Genomic DNA, 16,563 nt, shown 5'->3' with positions numbered 1-16,563 from the left:
TTTGTGAGCCTGCATTTGTATGGGCATCCGTATAAGAGCTATGGAGGTAGGAATAATTCAAAAACAATAAATATGTTAGTGATACTCAATTAGTGTCAGTTGAAGCTCTCCATCTGACTTGCTCTGATGTGTCATTTGCACAAGTGTAAATAAATTAGGAAATCAGATTAATGTCAGTCAAAATCATGTCATATGTTCAGTCAGTGCCAGGTCACTCAATGTCTAATAAAAGGTATGTTGTTAATTAATAAGCAAGTTCTTGGATACATCAATGCAATGGTATAACCAGTGAAGACTGTAATCTAAACACAATCACACTTGTGAGAGAAGAACGATTCTGGTGCATCATCTTAAAACTTCCTTTGGAACAGAAAGACTAACATACAGAATGGACTCTGGAAGATGGAGATATACTTTAAGTTGCATAATGCTAAACATATTTGACAATAAACAAAAATATGAATTGTAAACAAACAAAAAAATTGTGCACAACACTGATCCTACTGCAGATGGTTTCCTAAAATGTTTCTTTCCCCCTCTGTGCAGGGTTCGAATTACCCCCTCTAATTAAAACTTGGCACCCCCCCCCCAAAAAAAGAGGTAAAAATAATGGTTTGGGTGGGGGGGGGGTCAAAAAATGTATATATCCTATGCTATATAGCCCTGGAGAAGAAGTTGACACCCCCCCCCTCCCCAGGATTGTCACTGTATAATTCGCTCTGCCTCTGTGTTACATTTTGTTACAAAAATAGGTTTTATCCAAGAAATCATAAAGCCTTTGGCTCCCATTAAGATGCTGGTGTGAGTAAAATGAATGACTTTCTCTAGTTCTTCCCTATGTCCAACATATATACTTAGTAATATTAATATTATTACCTACTGACACTTGATATTAATTTAATCAGTCACACATGCGGATATGGGCTGTATAGCGCCACACAGTAATTTCAGATTTTGTTTTGCTGACAGTGAATAGTCATCATGAGCGAATTCATCAGAAAACCAGTCCTGGACCCCATCGTGTTTTGATTAGAGAAACTCAATTCAGAGTTCAAAATGCAGTACTCATTTCGAAATGTCCTTGTTACAGACTTTTCCGGTACATTAAAGCTTTATTCAGCTTCTGACGACAGTTTGGCTAGGTGGTAGAAAATCTGTTTTTTGGCTTTATACAAGTAACAAGATCCAGAAAAAAAGAAGAAAAGAAAAAATAAAAACTATGAGCAGTACAAATTTGTGCATTTCTGCTCTGCTGTCATTTATTAATAGTATGCAGACGTGTGTCGTTCATTCATTCATTCATTCTCAAAGCCGCTTATCCTAATTAGGGTCGCGGGGACGTGTCAATCATCAAGATACGTTTATCTGAACCAACTAGCCCGCCCCCTTGTCGCATATTAGCTGGATAGCCTTTAATCATTGGACAGAAATCAGGTTCATCCCACATTCCTCGTGTAAGAGGCGTGACTACCTTAGGGCGGGTTAGTATGTCTCTCGTGCTTCAGAGTGCATCTCAGTACACCGGCGCTTTCTAGAAAGACGCGAGCTGACAACATGGATCTTGAACAGATGGGACCGCAGACATTCCTCTATGGTAGGGTTTTTAACTTTAAGTTTCGTGTTATGGAGTCAAAAACGAATGATAATCTGTTTATGTTAGCGCGTTTGGTATGTAAAAGTGTTGGGCCAGTGTGCCAGCATTAAGGTTTTAAAGCAAAGTTAGCTTAGTTAGCTAACTAGCTGGCCGGCTAAGTGACCAAATATTGAACATCCCAGGTTAGCTACCATTATCTGAATAACTTGATTCCAATTTGTTGTCACCTAAAATAGTTTGGATAATTAGCATCAACTGTTTGATTTGGGGAGCGTTTGAGTAGCATTTTCTTGCCGTGATATCAGTCACACATATTAAAGGGTAGTAGCTTTCACGTGTGCTACAAAGCTGAGTGGGCGCATCACCATGCTTGCTAACCGGTTTGCTGTAACAGCACTAGCTACCTGGGGGGAGTTCTGTGTGTTTTAGCTTACACTTAAGTCTTATGTTATGAGACGCTTGTCGTCAGTAAGTTGTCTTTTATTTACTTGTCGATTGATGTTTCTGTGCTTGTATGAGAGGAAAAGTCTTGTCACATGTGAGCACTCGGTCGCTTCCAGCGAAGTGCAGCCTTGTCTGAACACGTGTGACTGAAGCCGTCAAAATGGCGTCATTTTGCTATGACCGCATGCAAATGGCATTTAAATTTTGTAATGTTATTCACTGCTTTTGAGTTTAATACAGGATTTGAGAGGATCAAAGTTTTGAAAAGTGTATTTGAACGACATTTAGCCATGCACGCTGTGTTGTCAATTTCAAGTTATGTTAGCTAAATTACTGTAATCAGCGAATGGATTCAGGGAAAGGGCGGTCAGCAATTTCCCCTTTAACCCGTGATATATAGGTTTCCCTCTACTTTAAATTCTGGAAAGTAGTGGTATAGTCAAGCAGCTAAAGTTAATTAAACTTAAAGTTCAATTTTGGTAGGTGTTCACGTGTCTGGGGGCTCCCTCGTCCGCCCCACGACTTGATATTTCACTTAAAATCTGATTTATCGTTTTTTGCCCCGTTGTCCTCGTAAGTAAAGTTGTCAGCTACTCACAGAACACAGATTCAGAGGTTCAGTTCTGAAGCTATTCTTTTAGCCCGCGGCATGCCCCGCTACACGCTAGATCAGCACGTGGCTGTAACCTGAGAAGTGTTGGCCTGCCAGTTTACCTTACACGACCCGTTGAGTCATTCAGATCCGGACTTGAAGCAACCACGTTTCAAGAGGACTGCACTGAACTGATTTTATTTCTTTGTCTTTGGGAAATATATACTTTTTTTTTTTTTTTGGGTACCATTGTCTTTGTCGTAGCAAGCACATTTCTTAAAACAGTACACATGGTTTGGTTGCATTTTCATTCAGCTGAATGTTTGAAATTGATATGTAAATTCAAATGTTTCACTTCAGTATTTTGATTAAGTTGTTTTAAATGTGTGTTTTCTTCTTTGACTTTTGACCACGTGCATTCTTGGCCTTTTGTTATTCTGAAAAAAAAATCTTTCATTCCTAGGCTGTGAACTGAAATCTGGGAAGGATGTCGTTTTCAACCCAGAAGACGATGATTTTGACCACCAGCTCTCCCTCCGGATGGTATGTTCTGTTTCACTGCCGATATTTTACTTCCCCCATCACATCAGGTGTGTGTACACACACATTTGTGTGTATATATTAGTCCAATCAGTACCATGTTTTGCCAGGTATGCGTTGACCCCAGCACTAAAGACGAGTTGAACATTGTGGAGGTCGAGGGTCAGGACTCAGAAGGCCAAAAGGTCAAGGCTGTTTTAGCCACAGTGAAGCCCTCCTCCTTGCCAAGTGTAAGTCTTTTGGAACTTTGTTCACACTCCCTTTGTCAATTATTCTACTGGAAATGAAGTTGTTTATGTAAATGTCTGACAGTTTAAGAGTATGTTGTTCAACCTCCCCAAGGCAGATGAATGAAAAATCAGAAGGCAGAAGTGTTTGTTTTATTCTCTGTATTTATAGTGTGTGTGTGTGTGTGTATAAAAAATGTATGTGTGTTTGGTTTGTGCAGGTATGCCTTGGTGGTTTTGAGATCACACCCCCCGTCGTGTTCCGCTTGCGGTCAGGCTCAGGTCCAGTCCACATTAGTGGACAGCACCTCGTCAGTAAGTACACATCTGCACTCAGCACAGTGTCCCGTAGACCACTGTGTGTTAGCACTATAGCACATACACAACTATACTCATCACAGCGTCCTGTAGGGGACTACGTGCAAGTACCCCGGTATGACCTCATACATGCCTCTCAGGAGAGTGGAACTCTTGCTGTGATACTTGTGTGCATGCTTTTCTAGTTATAATTGGCTTTCAGGGTCCAATTTGATTATCTCCATGTTTCATGTTTTTGAATTGCCCCCCACCCACGCACTCGCCCACTCTTATTCAGCGATTACTTTTGTGAGGATGAGGGAAATTCCACAGAGCAGGATTATCAGTCATATAATTGGAGGCAAAGGTCTAGACTATCAAATCGAATTTTTCTTTAGCTGTTTTTCCGTTGAACGACTTCAATTCAGCTCAAGTTGTGTGACTGAGAAATGCATCTCTGTAATTGTTTTCAGTATTCCTGAGTACACGAACCATTATATTTGTTTCTGAAATAAGACATGCTTTTTATGTGATATCAGTCTAACTTTGTCTCTCTTGTTTTAGTTGTGGGGGAAGACCAGTCCTTTGATGAAGACGAAGATGAGGAAGACATGAAAGTGGCCAAGAAGAGGCCAGCAGCTGCTGACGGGAAAGCAGCGGTAAGTCTCTACGTAATCCAGGCTCTCCAGAGCATCTTCCGAAATCATTTATTATTCATTATGGTCTAGGCCGTCGTATTCTGTTCTGTTTCAGTTCTTAAATGTTTTATCGTAACAATAAAATAACGCAGTGTGATTATTACAAATGTTTTTAAAACCTGCTATAATGGCTGCAATTAGATGACAGATAAACAAAACAAATTAACTGTTCAGACCATATTCCTCTATTGACCAAACCCCTTCTGACTAAGAACATCAAATGCTAATGTTTCTCTTTTGGATCCACAGAAAAAAATGAAGATGGAAGATGAGGATGAGGATGATGAGTAAGTATGACTGTCAAGCACATTGATGATAGATCAAAGAATAATGGCCAGATTAGGGATTATATATGTGCTTTTTTACCAGGGATGATGAGGAGGATGATGAGGATGAAGATGATGAGGAAGATGAAGAAAGTGAAGAGGAGACGCCAGTGAAGGTAGGATGAGGTTGCCCCTTCCCCGCGTTGCATTTGAGTGGATAAAATGCATTTAAACTGTGGCGCGGCATTGAGTGTGAACGTAATGACACATGCGTTTGAAATCCCTTTACTTTTCAGCCCAAGAATGTTCCGTCCAAACCCCAGACTCCCGCTCAGAATGGAAAGAGCGCCAAAACCAGTACCCCAGCGGCAAAACAAGTACGCGCTCTCTCTCTCTCTCTCTCTCTCTCTCACTCAACCTTTCTTTAACAGAATCCCTCCTTTTATCATACCAAACGCAGCCTTCCTTATGATGAGAACTGTTTGCTTTATTTTATTTTTTTCCATCTGCTAACTCAGGCAAAGACACCTGACGCCAAGAACAAAGACAACAAGAAGGCACAGACTCCCAAAACGCCCCAGACACCCAAAGCCCCTCTCTCTGTAGCGGAGGCGAAGGCCAAGATGATGGCTGCGGTGGAGAAGGTTGGCGTCTTTAATGGCATTTAAATAGAGCATTGACACATGTCTGTGGTATCTCATCTTTGCATTTTTATATATTTGTGTGTGTGTGTGTGTTTTTGTGAATATGTGATCATATTTTCAGCCTGCGTAATGAAAAGTTGGCTTTATATAATGCTTTTGAAGATAATGCAATTTTTTTTTCCTCTCTCTTCCCTTAGGGAATGTCATTACCAAAAGTGCAACAGAAGTTTGAGAACTATGTTAAACATGGTTTCAAAGTCACTGATGCTAAGGTATGGACACTAAGTGGACAGTCTTTCTTCTTTTTTAGTTCTGTTTCATTTCTTAGCCTACAATAACAGAAGGTTTGCAAAGGTTTTAAAACTTCTTTCTTTCTTTTTTTTTAAAGACTATCGAGGAACTGTGGAAGTGGAGGCAGACCGTGCAGGACAAGAAATGATCGAGCCTTTTACTTTGCTAAATTATTAGCTCTTATTTTTTAATTCTTTTTTTTGTTTGTTTTTGTTTTGCTTCTCTTTGGAGACCCCTTTTGGACTTTTTCAGTGTCAATCCGTGCCATTCCAAAAGTGACTACCTTACTCGCTCTGTCCCCGCGGTAACAAACATACCTCTGACCCTCCCTCCCGTACCCCCATGAACGGTTTGCTTTGATTGGCAGCCCGGTCGCCCTGGAGAGAATGTATCTCCAGCCCATTGGACTGTACACTCAAGGACAATAGAAGTGATTCCACTGTCAACAAATGTTGGAATAATGCCTGTTTAAACTGTTAAACTTCTGTTTGTGAAGATGCACATAGCTGATAACAACAGCTCTGCGTTAGCGAGATGTTAAATGTTATCTGTCCAGCAAAACTTCTGTTCATTGGTGTGTCTAGTCAGGGGTTGAGCCACATGAAGGAAAAGAACATGTAACTCAACGTTGTGAAACGATTGCAGTTTAACTGAAAGAGAATTTCAGGGCCTGCTGTATTTTTGTACTTAAATTGTCATGAGTTTCATCCCAACTGCAATTGTGCATAAGGTGTAATATACCAAGTTTCAAGTGTCTCTGCTCGTGCTAGTACATGCTTTGGTCGAGGGTGTACCAGCTAGAATAAGAAATTATTCTGTCCACTTTGATTTTTTTTTTTTTCCTTTCTGTTTTAATTTGAAAGCACGTTGTGCTTTTTTGTTCTCCCACCACACCCATTTCAATAAAAGTTTTCGGAAAGTGTCGCAGTAAATTTAGCGCGATGGTGAACTGGGAAACCTTTGTGACTCTGAGGATTAATGGTGCATTCTGCTTAGTGTTTTTGGTTTAGGCACTGTTTTACAAGGTGAAACTAGTCACTTTTAACTTCATGTCAATGTTAACTGACACCAGGGTGCATTTAGTTTACCTAATTCTGCAAAAATTTAAGTCATTGGTGAGTCAGCATATCCTCTGTAAAAAATTTAGGAAAAACAAAGTTTTGCGTAGTATTTCCCCCTTAAAGTTCAGTACAATGGTGAGTTTCGAGAGAGTCCCTCTCCTCTGTACTAGAATGTCTGTAGAAAGATTCTTTTTTTTTTCATATTTTATTCAATGAACACAAACACTAGACTCTCTCGCTCTGCGTTTTGTGTCTACGGTCAGTTGATCCAAGCAGAAGTAGATGACTGAGGAACATTTAGTGGAATTGGTAATGTAGGTGGTGTTACACCTTCCATACAGTAGATGGTGCTGATGCATCACTCATTCATAGCAAAAAAGCTTTTTATGCTGTGCTTCGTGTGATGTCATCCTCCCAAAAGACTTGGAGAGAGTCCAGGAGGTCAGTAGATTTCCTGTATCAATTAGCTTGAGGAGGAGTTTTTATTAATGGTTGCTCTCCCAAATGGCCATCTGTACAGTAAAGAAACAAGCTATTTCTGCTGTCCTCTGCCTCTTGGCTAGTTCTGAAAAATCGGAACTGGCACAAAGCAGAGCCGGCAGACGGTTCAGGAACAGACCCGAGCTGGTCGTTCAGGTTCACCTACGGAAGCTTTAAAAGTATTATAATGTGAAGGACTATGTTAAATCACTTTATAATGGACACCTTCCATTTACCCCCACCCAGCCCTTTAAAATGGGTCAATTCCTAAGAGTCAGCACTCAGAGGGGATGAGGGAGCGGAGGGCATAAAGGCATTTTTATGGTCCCACAGGATCTCTCATCTATCTCTGTGAAGACTTAAGTGCTTCTTTGCTGTGGCAGGCATAATCGTGTACATTCAAACACCAACTCAATGTTTGTGAGAGTTTATCTGTCTGTGTATGACCGGTCATGCCGAGACCACAGCCTCTCACACACTAAAGGCTTGTAACAGGGTGACGCTGCGTTGTCGGGAAAGGGAGGCGTTAAAGTTTCAAACACCCCCCCCCCCCTAAAAAAGAAGGCAAACCAGGCAGAATGTGTGCCAAAAATGGTCATGTTTATTACACTTTTTGTTATTTACATATTAAATACAAAGTATGATACATGGATTTTAACACAACAGCACCCCTATCTCATAGGAGTCCTGGAGAGATGGAGTCATAAACATCTGAAAGGAGTCATAAACTTAACCTCTCTCAACTGTCAGATCCCAGACAGATTGTAAGTACTTGCGAAAAATTCTTTGATCGTTTGAATACTCGAGTGATTTCCTTCTTTGAGCGACTGACACTCACGGCTAAGGTAATCTTCATCACTTTCACGGGCTGATTCCAAGTGTTCCACGCAAAATTCTTGGTGATAATACTCAACGTCTGAGTACATGTTTACTGTAAAGCAGCAGAATAGCCCTTAAACCTTATTTAAATCATGTAAACGTCAACACCCAGAGTAATAAAGGTGTAAGTGAGGTCTTCCGAATGAAGGTGTCGGACCAAGCCGAAACCGAAGTTGACCTGTGCGTGAGGGAGACCGGATCTTGGTTAGACTGACTGCTGAAGACTTATTTTGCCCCTCCACCAGTATGCAAACATTTATAGCCAGCATTACCATTGTCATACCATGTGCATGTCAAGGGAGGGACAAGTCATGGAGCTCATGCAGCACATGTTATGAATAATACATCTTTTGTATTATTTCTCACCCCTTCATGAAATCTGCACTCTGGTGCTCAGAGAGAGAGATGGAGAGATGAGCGATAGAGGTAAAGAGAGACATATGGAAAGAGGGAGGGAGCAGATCAACGAATCTGTGAACCATCAGTTGGCCAATATGTTGGTCCAGAGGTAGAAGCCAGCTAAAGAACCTCTGACCTTTGCCTCTCTGTAGGTCTCTATATAACGTCCTGACTCGATGTGACGCACAATGAAAGCCTTTGTATAAAAGGGCATCAAAATCAGCTGCGAATCTCTGCCGATGCCATTAAATTTCGGGGCCATCTTACAATCTCTTTACAAAAGTCTCATAATTAGATATAGACACTGTCAACCATTACGCCGCCAAACCAATGAGAGAGAGTGTGTGTTCTCCAGGATCCGTCACTCATACTAATGCAGTCACGCCCCCAAGCTTGTTGCTTTCATCGCTAGCCCACGGCTGCAGGTTCTGCAGGGCAAACAGCGACGAGTTGTGAATGCACAGCGGGTCGGCTGGTACCGAGTCACTCAGAGACTTCTGGAAAGCGTCGTGTTGGAGTTGGATCATGAGCCGATTGGCCTGCTGACGCTCTGCCTCGCGCTCCTCGGCCGTTTGTCGTCTGTCAGGGGAGAAAAGGAGTGAGAACAGGATGTAGATCATTCCAAGAGATTTATTCGCCTAGAGGTAGTACCAAGTGGGATCTCTATAACACAAGCTGCTTAAAGAGTCGCATTCCTAGTCTGAACCATGACACGGAGGGGGAAGAAAAAAATACCTCCCAACTGGCATACCACAACCTCACAATGAAAAATACCCGGTTCAAGATGTTTCATTGTATACGTAGAGAATATGGTTGAGCTGATGAGACTGGTCAGGCCTGGTGCTAAAGCCAGCCCTTTTATCGTTTACTCATGATGGAAAATGTGCTGCTTGCACTTTGGATCCAGTGAAATCATAGAAACATACTCAAATCAGCAGGATGTGAGGTGGAAAATCAGTGTCTTTGTGAACAGGACAGCTTCATTGCAGCGCATCCAACATTTGATGGCAAAAATTACAAAAACCGTTCAGCCCTCAATTTCGCACAAATCAAGAAAACTCGAAGTCATTCAATTTTAGCCAACATGTACGTGTATTAATGCAATTCAACAATATCAGAGGAACATTCGTGGATATAATGTAATAGATGCAAAATATTTTATCTTTATAGCTTCCTCAGTTTACATTTTCTCAGGATGAACCAACACTGAGATAAGGCCTTTGTCATGAAGCAGGCTGTAAATCTACAAATGTTGAGTAATGGACAATATCTGACACTCACTTCCCAGAAGATACTAGAAAACGTGTATAGTCGCTCATTGGGGATTGCCCACTTCACACGAAACAAGGACCAGTAGCAGAGACACTCGCTCGTCGTTCATAATTCAGACTGATTTAATAGTTGCCGCGAAATTGTGACGAGAAAGACAATGCTCCTGGGATCGCGAAGTGTTATATATATATATACAAATGTGTGTGTGTGTGTGTGTATGTTTGTATGCATGTATGTATATGTGTGTGTGTGTGTGTGAGAGAGAGAGAGAGAGAGAGAGAGAGTGAGTGTAAAGTAATTTTATAGTCAATCTTCTGCGCAGTAAAATTACGTCGTTTTCTTTGTTTCGGTTGATCTATTGCTTTTGGGTACGAACATCCCAGTCCATATTTTAGCTCATATAAACCGATACTGATTTAGCACATCGTTTAACGGCAGCTGTTTTGGGCTTGCACGGTGCTATTTAAACCTGTGCTACAGGCTGTTTTCAAAGTTAGGTAGCTGTAAAGATATAAGCTTTTTAGCGTGAACTTAACATTATGACATAGGCAAGGCTATGTGTCATAAGTCGGCTGGCTCTTTAAGGTCAACAGTAGCACTAGTGTAACCTATATCAACGATGATATTAATGATAAAAGACTGATTTGAAAGAAACCTTCGATTTGAAAGTATCCTTGATTTAATCGTTATTGTCATGAAACTGGCTGACAGAAATATTGCTGTTCAAAGTCACACATTAGCGAGCCTAACTGTTATAGCTGGTATCGTGAATTAAGCAGTACAACGGGCAATCTCGTAATTGATTCGGGGGTGGTCTAAATTCCTATAGCGACCAATCTCTTAATTTGACCACTGTATTTATCAGATAGACTCAACCGTGTGCCTGGGTATGTAAAAACGTTACTGAAATTAAGAAAAAAAAAATATTTCAGACATAAGCGTAGTTTAATTGGGCGTTAAGTAGTGCAGAAATCATCAAACACCAGCTATGCTTCAAGTTTACAATATCATATTACTGCACAATAAACAACACTCATGTTACTTATTCCAGTGAATCTCACTGTGTCAGTTAGAAGCAACGAAATAGGAGATGGATAGCTGGAATTTTTTTGATATGGTTTAATATAAGAGTAGTTCCACTGATACTTGTTTGTATTAAATAATACCACGTTGTTGGTTGACTGGTTTTAGATACTTGATACAGAAAGTACATTTGAAACAACCGTTGTTACTGTGGCTGTTATAACATGATGGATAAACAGAGTTAAGGTAAAGTATAGAGAGCATTAGAGGCCTCTGGGCCTTTTAAGAGATATGTAAGACCAACGATAAACTTGAAGTCCATTATCCATCAGTTTGCTTTACAACACATCCATATATCATATATCCTGACTCTCTCTCTCTCTCTCTCTCTCTCTCTCTCTCTCTCTCTCTTTCCCTCTGTGTGTGTGTGTGTGTGTGTGTGTGTGTGTCTGCCCTATGTCTATCTGTCTCACCTCCACTTGGTCCGACGGTTCTGGAACCAGGTTTTGACCTGTGCATCAGTCATCTTCAGAGTTTTGGCCAACGCTGCACGCTCCGCACTGGCCAAGTACTTCTGTCGGTGGAAGCGTTTTTCCAACTCACAAATCTGCACCCGGGAAAAGGAGGTACGAGGCTTCTTCCTCTTGGGTGGTGTGCGGTTCTGGTAGGGGTGACCAATGCGCCTCGTGACTGTGAAGGGTGTCAGAGCAGCTAAGAGCATTTTGGGGTTAGGGAAGAGGGTTAAAATAAGACAGGGAGAGAGAAAAGAGAACATAAGAACATGTTCATGGGACTGCCATTGTCTCACACTCAGAATTTTTCAGAGGTCCGTGTAAAAAGAAGAGATTGCTTGATATAAAGGCAAAAAGCATTTTCTTTATGGTATCTCTACCCTTTTCAAAAATATTTTCTATAATTCAGACGCCTCACCAAAAGTGGAGGCACATTCATGTAATATTATGCAAGATTAAATGACAGAAGCAAATATTAGGGTTCTTTCCTCAGTATCATCCCCAGTGTATGATGTTATTTTTTGTATTATTACAATAAAGAGTATTTTTATGTTTAAAATAAGTTAATAATTGATGGATATAAATAATAATCTCAGCACAGAGGTAACTTTACTTAAAACCAAAGTACGTGACTGTAAACTGGGTTAACCTTAAAATTACAAATTTCAAACATCAAGCTATGTCTGCTTAATCCTAATGAGATTTTTCTTTTATTGATACTACTGGAGGTGCGCTTTTTTAAAGAATGCCATTCGATAAAACATGCCATTTCAGACCCTTGACAATGTCTCACAGGGCTGACACTACGCGCATACTCCAGTGTAGGTTTCAAAATAAATTTTAAAATGAATGCGGCTAATGAGAGAAATATGCTGCATCCGTCGTTTATTTATTTAGGGAAAGTCTCTTCACTGAAGTCTTGGGACCAAAGAAATCCCCCACAGGCAGTCATACATAACCCTGCTAAAATATTGATGTCACTTTATAACTGCATTGCATTCTCTGCTGGCTGGGGGATAAAGAGGGCTCGTGATAAATGTGACAGCTCTTCTACCAGAGCAGATACTCGAGAGCAGGTGACTTGACGGTTTTAAAAAGATTATTCACACACACGTATTATGCATATTTTAGCCAAGCGTCAGTCAGTCCCGGAACATCGAGTAACGCAGTTTTTTACCCTTCGTCTGTGAAGTTATACACAAAAATATTACAGAATTGAATGAACATTGTACATTTCTGTTCTTTTTTTCATTTTTACTTACAAATGAATAGGCTACTTCGACACAGACAAAGCTTCTGCATTCTTATTGCAAAATGGCTTTAAAAACGTAGTTCTTTGGAGTAGACGACGAATTCATTACTTCCACCTTTTGATTTTTCTTTCTTTCTTTCTTTCTTTCTTTCTTTCTTACTTACTTTGTTTCTTATGTGCTTCCCTCGCCATAATACAAACAGACTGCTGTGTGAAGTGACTGAACTGGATCAAATTTCTGAAACAGACGGTTACGTCGGAAAGATTGAGATACTTGATCAAATTTGTCACTCTACATCGACAGAGCACACATGAAGAAACATCATATATGACAAATGCTGAAAGTAGGCCCATACGCCACATATGAGACATGGTTAAGTATTAAATTGCATAAACTAGCACTGAACCTTTTTTCTATTTTTATTGCAGCTATTTGCGATGGATACAGCAAGCTATTTCCGAAGGAGACGCAGAACTAACATTTGCATTACAACTCAGCAATGCAGCAAAGTTCAGACTAGCCATCTGTGAAATGTTATGTAGGCTATGCTGAACGGCAGGAGGAAAAGCTTTTGTCTTAATTCAAATCCTCATTTTCTCTCTGAGTATTTACTGTTTTAATTTTGGCTCTCGTTTGTACTCCGTAAAAAGTACGTTGCGTTTACAGTCTTCACCTTTGTTCTGTTGACTGGGCCACCACAAACTCAATTTTCAATCGAGCAATCTGGTGAACTTTAAACTAAAAAAAAATCACGTGACAATCCTCGACGATCCGGGAAGCTTAGATTTACCGAACGCATTTTATTTGTTTTTGTAAAATAATCAGTGCAAAATATGTTATCTGGCATGAATATGGATATTATACTGTATTAGCTGTATATTACACAATTTATTCCTATGATGCTAAAGGCACTTTAAAATAAAAAAAAAAATAACATGCGCATTAATTATTAGGTTTCAACTATATGTGAGTCTTAAAAAACAGCGTTGCATTAGACAGCTGTCTGTTTTTCGGCCTCAAAGATCATAAAAAGGAGTCAATTTTTCAAAATAGTCTTATTCTTCTGTCAGTCATATTCCTGTCGAATTTAACATGTTTTAAGAGATCGGTTCAATGGATGCGAGCATTAAATCATTTTAAAATTACTTTAAAAAGTCTCAGTCCAGAATGAAAACGACCTTTCATATTTATCTAAAACCCGCAACATATGTAATTTTGAAAAGTGTTAAAGTTAGTCTTCTTCTCCAGTTTCTCTTATCAGCGTAAAGTTGAACGTGTATTACAAATATTTTGACCGATATTGTGAAGTTTAATAAAATGTTTCTCATGGCATTTATTTCTATGGTAGGTGTTATAATTTACTGGCTACAGCTGCAACAGTTCTGTCGTGGATAACGGGGTTTCATCACAGTTTAAGTTGGTTAAAGCATTTAATTACACTGAGAGGTATGTTTATCCCTTTGAATCTATGATTTATCGATTTCAAGCGAAACAAGGTATCCACTGTAAAACCTTCCCATTTGTTCCCCACACCAGCCAAATAAAGTTACCTATTGTTTATTCCTCTTTACCTGCGAACCTGTCTTTAGCAAAGCGTTGGCTGCTCTCCATCCAAGGGAAGCTTATGCTTCCGAGTCCAGGTACAGCACTGGCCATAGGTGGAGGCACTGCTGCAGCCAGGGGTCTGTGCGCTGGGACACGTATCACCCCTCCAGGTGCGAGAGTTAGATTCATCCCATACGAGCTGGACTCTTCGTAAGGTGCGGCAATACCGTGGAAAGAGCCAGACAGTGTTGTGTAAGGCGTTGCACTCGCTCCGGATGGGCTTCCAAGATGATAACTACCTCCGCTCGTATTACTGCTTGTATCCGAACTGTTCCTTGTATTGTTTTGCTGGGAGCTGTCTTGGTCGGTGCCGCTCAGAATCTGGTCAATGCCGAAGCTGATGGGCTCGTGTTGAGCAGGCTGCGATGTTTGACTAGTACCGCTGCTGTCACCAGGACTTGTGTTTGAGGCCCGATCCATCCTCGCGCCCTGTTCCGTCTGACTTTCTATCGCAAGCACGTTCTGGATGTATTGGACAGAAGTATTGAAAAACCAAGGGCGATGAAGTTATTAAATGAAACTTTTAAAAATATCTTTCTAATTTTTTTTTATCTGAAGTAGCCTACAGGCTCCCGTGATACAAAATATTCTTCTTAAAAGAAAATTCTTCTCCAGACGGATTAGTCAGTCAGTGAAAAGTTTTGGCTCAAGGACTTCGCATCTTTTGGACAGTGGCATTGCGGGACAGATCTCTGATCACAGCTACAGAAAGCAAACTCGCTTCTTCCCTGTTGTGATTGGTCAAGACTGTTTCCTCTCTTCTCATTGGCTGATATTTTATTGTAACCGGCGAAACAGAGATCACATTCCAAAGTGACATCATTCTTATGAAGCGCACATCATTAACAAGTCCTCAGTGTCTGTTCTCTTAGCTGTCTTGTCCAGCCAGTACAACCCATCTCTTCATTATTAAAACATCGATTTCGGCATTGATATTATCCTCTGTTCATTAGCCATTTACGTGATGCTGCTGCAGAAATTACTGTAATAATGCATTCCAAATAAATGGCTCCCCAGCTGACAAAACGCCATAATGTATAAGTTGTCAGGACGCCCCCTGTACATTTTCTTGCGTGCTTTCCACGATTTGAATATGTGAACATAAGCATTCAATAAAACTGTAACTTACTATTGGCCTACTTATTTATTGCATAACCGGAAAACAGTAACCTCATCGATATTACAAATAGATATTTGAGCTAGGGACTCTTTTGAGGACATGTTAATTCGAGTATTAATATTTTAGATGCTGATCTTCATTGAAAAGCTGAGCTGGTGTGTATTAAAAACGAGCGCCAGCATTAGTCATCTATGGATGTAGCAATGCAGAATTTACCTGCCTCTAGCAACGAAACCAGGGATGCCCATTTTCGACCTCTTTCCTAATATAGGCTATCTGTGAACTTTTGAAACTCCGCTTCACTGTCTTAAACGTATATAAATTCATTACCATATTACTGGTTACTACCTTCAAAGTGTTGTCACTCAGTCACTGCCCTTTTACATGACTGATATCAGAATCAGGTCGTTATATGTCTTTTATTAAAATGAACTGATTCTGTGATAAAGTAATCGAAATATCAAAATATTATAGCGATAAAATGCACAAAAGCAACAACAGTGTCAATACTACGACCACTACTCATATTCCTGCTAGTAGGCTACTTTTACTACCATTACTAGTCCCAACGCTATAAATAATAATAATAATAATAATAATAATTATGATTATAATAATAGCAGCAGTAGTATCAATAGTAGTAGTATATGTAGTAGTAGTAACAGTAATAGTAATATTCATAATAATAACAACAATAGCAAAAATAGCAATAATAACCGTCATCATCGTCACCATCACCACTGTCATTTTAGTAGCCTGATCTGCTAATAATGTTCTTATGGCCCAGTGTAGCACAGAACTGCATTTATTTAAAGGTTTCAAAACTCCCCAGAAATCCAAAGGTTCTATTTTCCTGAAAAATATTTTTGATAGATTTGAAAGGTTGATGGTTATTGTATTAAAACTGATTTGCGCGTATGTTTAAGAAAAACTAATGACGTTCTTGAATTTTAATAAGTGGTTTTTGCAGATAGTGCACCTATCCTAAATGATGTTTTCCATACACAGCTCATAAGACACACGCGTAAATATGTTTTACCTGATAAAGGGGTTTTCTTAACTATTGTAGCAGTACCGTAACCTTTATGTCATTTGTTGCACCTTTTTGACAAATATTTGCAATAAAGCGTGACCAACAGCTGCTAATCTGTCCGGGATTATAGCCGATAGCAAACCTTTCCCACTTATATTTGCTATAGATTTGTCCCTTGCTGTTCTGAATTAATTTGAAGCTTTTCGTGTGTTTTCACACTAAACCCGTGTTCTGTTCGGTGTTTTGCAGCGTATCATAAAAATGGCCACTGTTCATCCATGCCGGGAAAACACTATCCACTCTATGCGCTTAATCAGGAGCGTTGGGACACCC

At 40.0% G+C, this 16,563-nt stretch overlaps 2 protein-coding genes across 2 annotated transcripts; one reads left to right on the top strand and one right to left on the bottom strand.

Moving 5' to 3' along the window:
- Positions 1-1,512: 1,512 nt before the first annotated feature.
- Positions 1,513-6,529, top strand: npm1a (nucleophosmin 1a). Its single transcript, XM_030792452.1, is given in 11 exon segments — positions 1,513-1,594; positions 3,094-3,173; positions 3,281-3,400; positions 3,619-3,712; positions 4,259-4,353; positions 4,642-4,683; positions 4,772-4,834; positions 4,955-5,035; positions 5,183-5,302; positions 5,500-5,574; positions 5,691-6,529. Coding segments are annotated over 11 exon segments (861 nt in total). The 5' UTR covers positions 1,513-1,554; the 3' UTR covers positions 5,742-6,529.
- A 2,248-nt stretch (positions 6,530-8,777) lies between these two features.
- Positions 8,778-14,497, bottom strand: tlx3b (T cell leukemia homeobox 3b). The gene is made up of 3 exons (XM_030793050.1): positions 14,044-14,497; positions 11,181-11,418; positions 8,778-8,991 (listed from the first exon to the last, which is right to left on the bottom strand). Exons 1-3 carry the CDS (start codon positions 14,495-14,497, stop codon positions 8,778-8,780), a joined length of 906 nt encoding a protein of 301 aa, XP_030648910.1.
- Between the last annotated feature and the right edge of the window lie 2,066 nt (positions 14,498-16,563).

This window comes from Chanos chanos, chromosome 15 (assembly GCF_902362185.1).
Source record: "Chanos chanos chromosome 15, fChaCha1.1, whole genome shotgun sequence".
NCBI lineage: Eukaryota > Metazoa > Chordata > Actinopteri > Gonorynchiformes > Chanidae > Chanos > Chanos chanos.
This window is presented reverse-complemented; position numbering and strand designations above follow the sequence as displayed.

Bases quoted from the DNA above. Each gene is read 5' to 3' on its own strand.
- tlx3b (XM_030793050.1), bottom strand. From the start codon at position 14,497: ATGGATCGGGCCTCAAACACAAGTCCTGGTGACAGCAGCGGTACTAGT. The intron at 11,419-14,043 runs GTAAAGAGGAAT...AAATGCTCTTAG, and splicing joins TGCTAAAGACAGGTTCGCAG to CTGCTCTGACACCCTTCACA. The intron at 8,992-11,180 runs GTGAGACAGATA...CTCCCCTGACAG, and splicing joins AACCGTCGGACCAAGTGGAG to ACGACAAACGGCCGAGGAGC.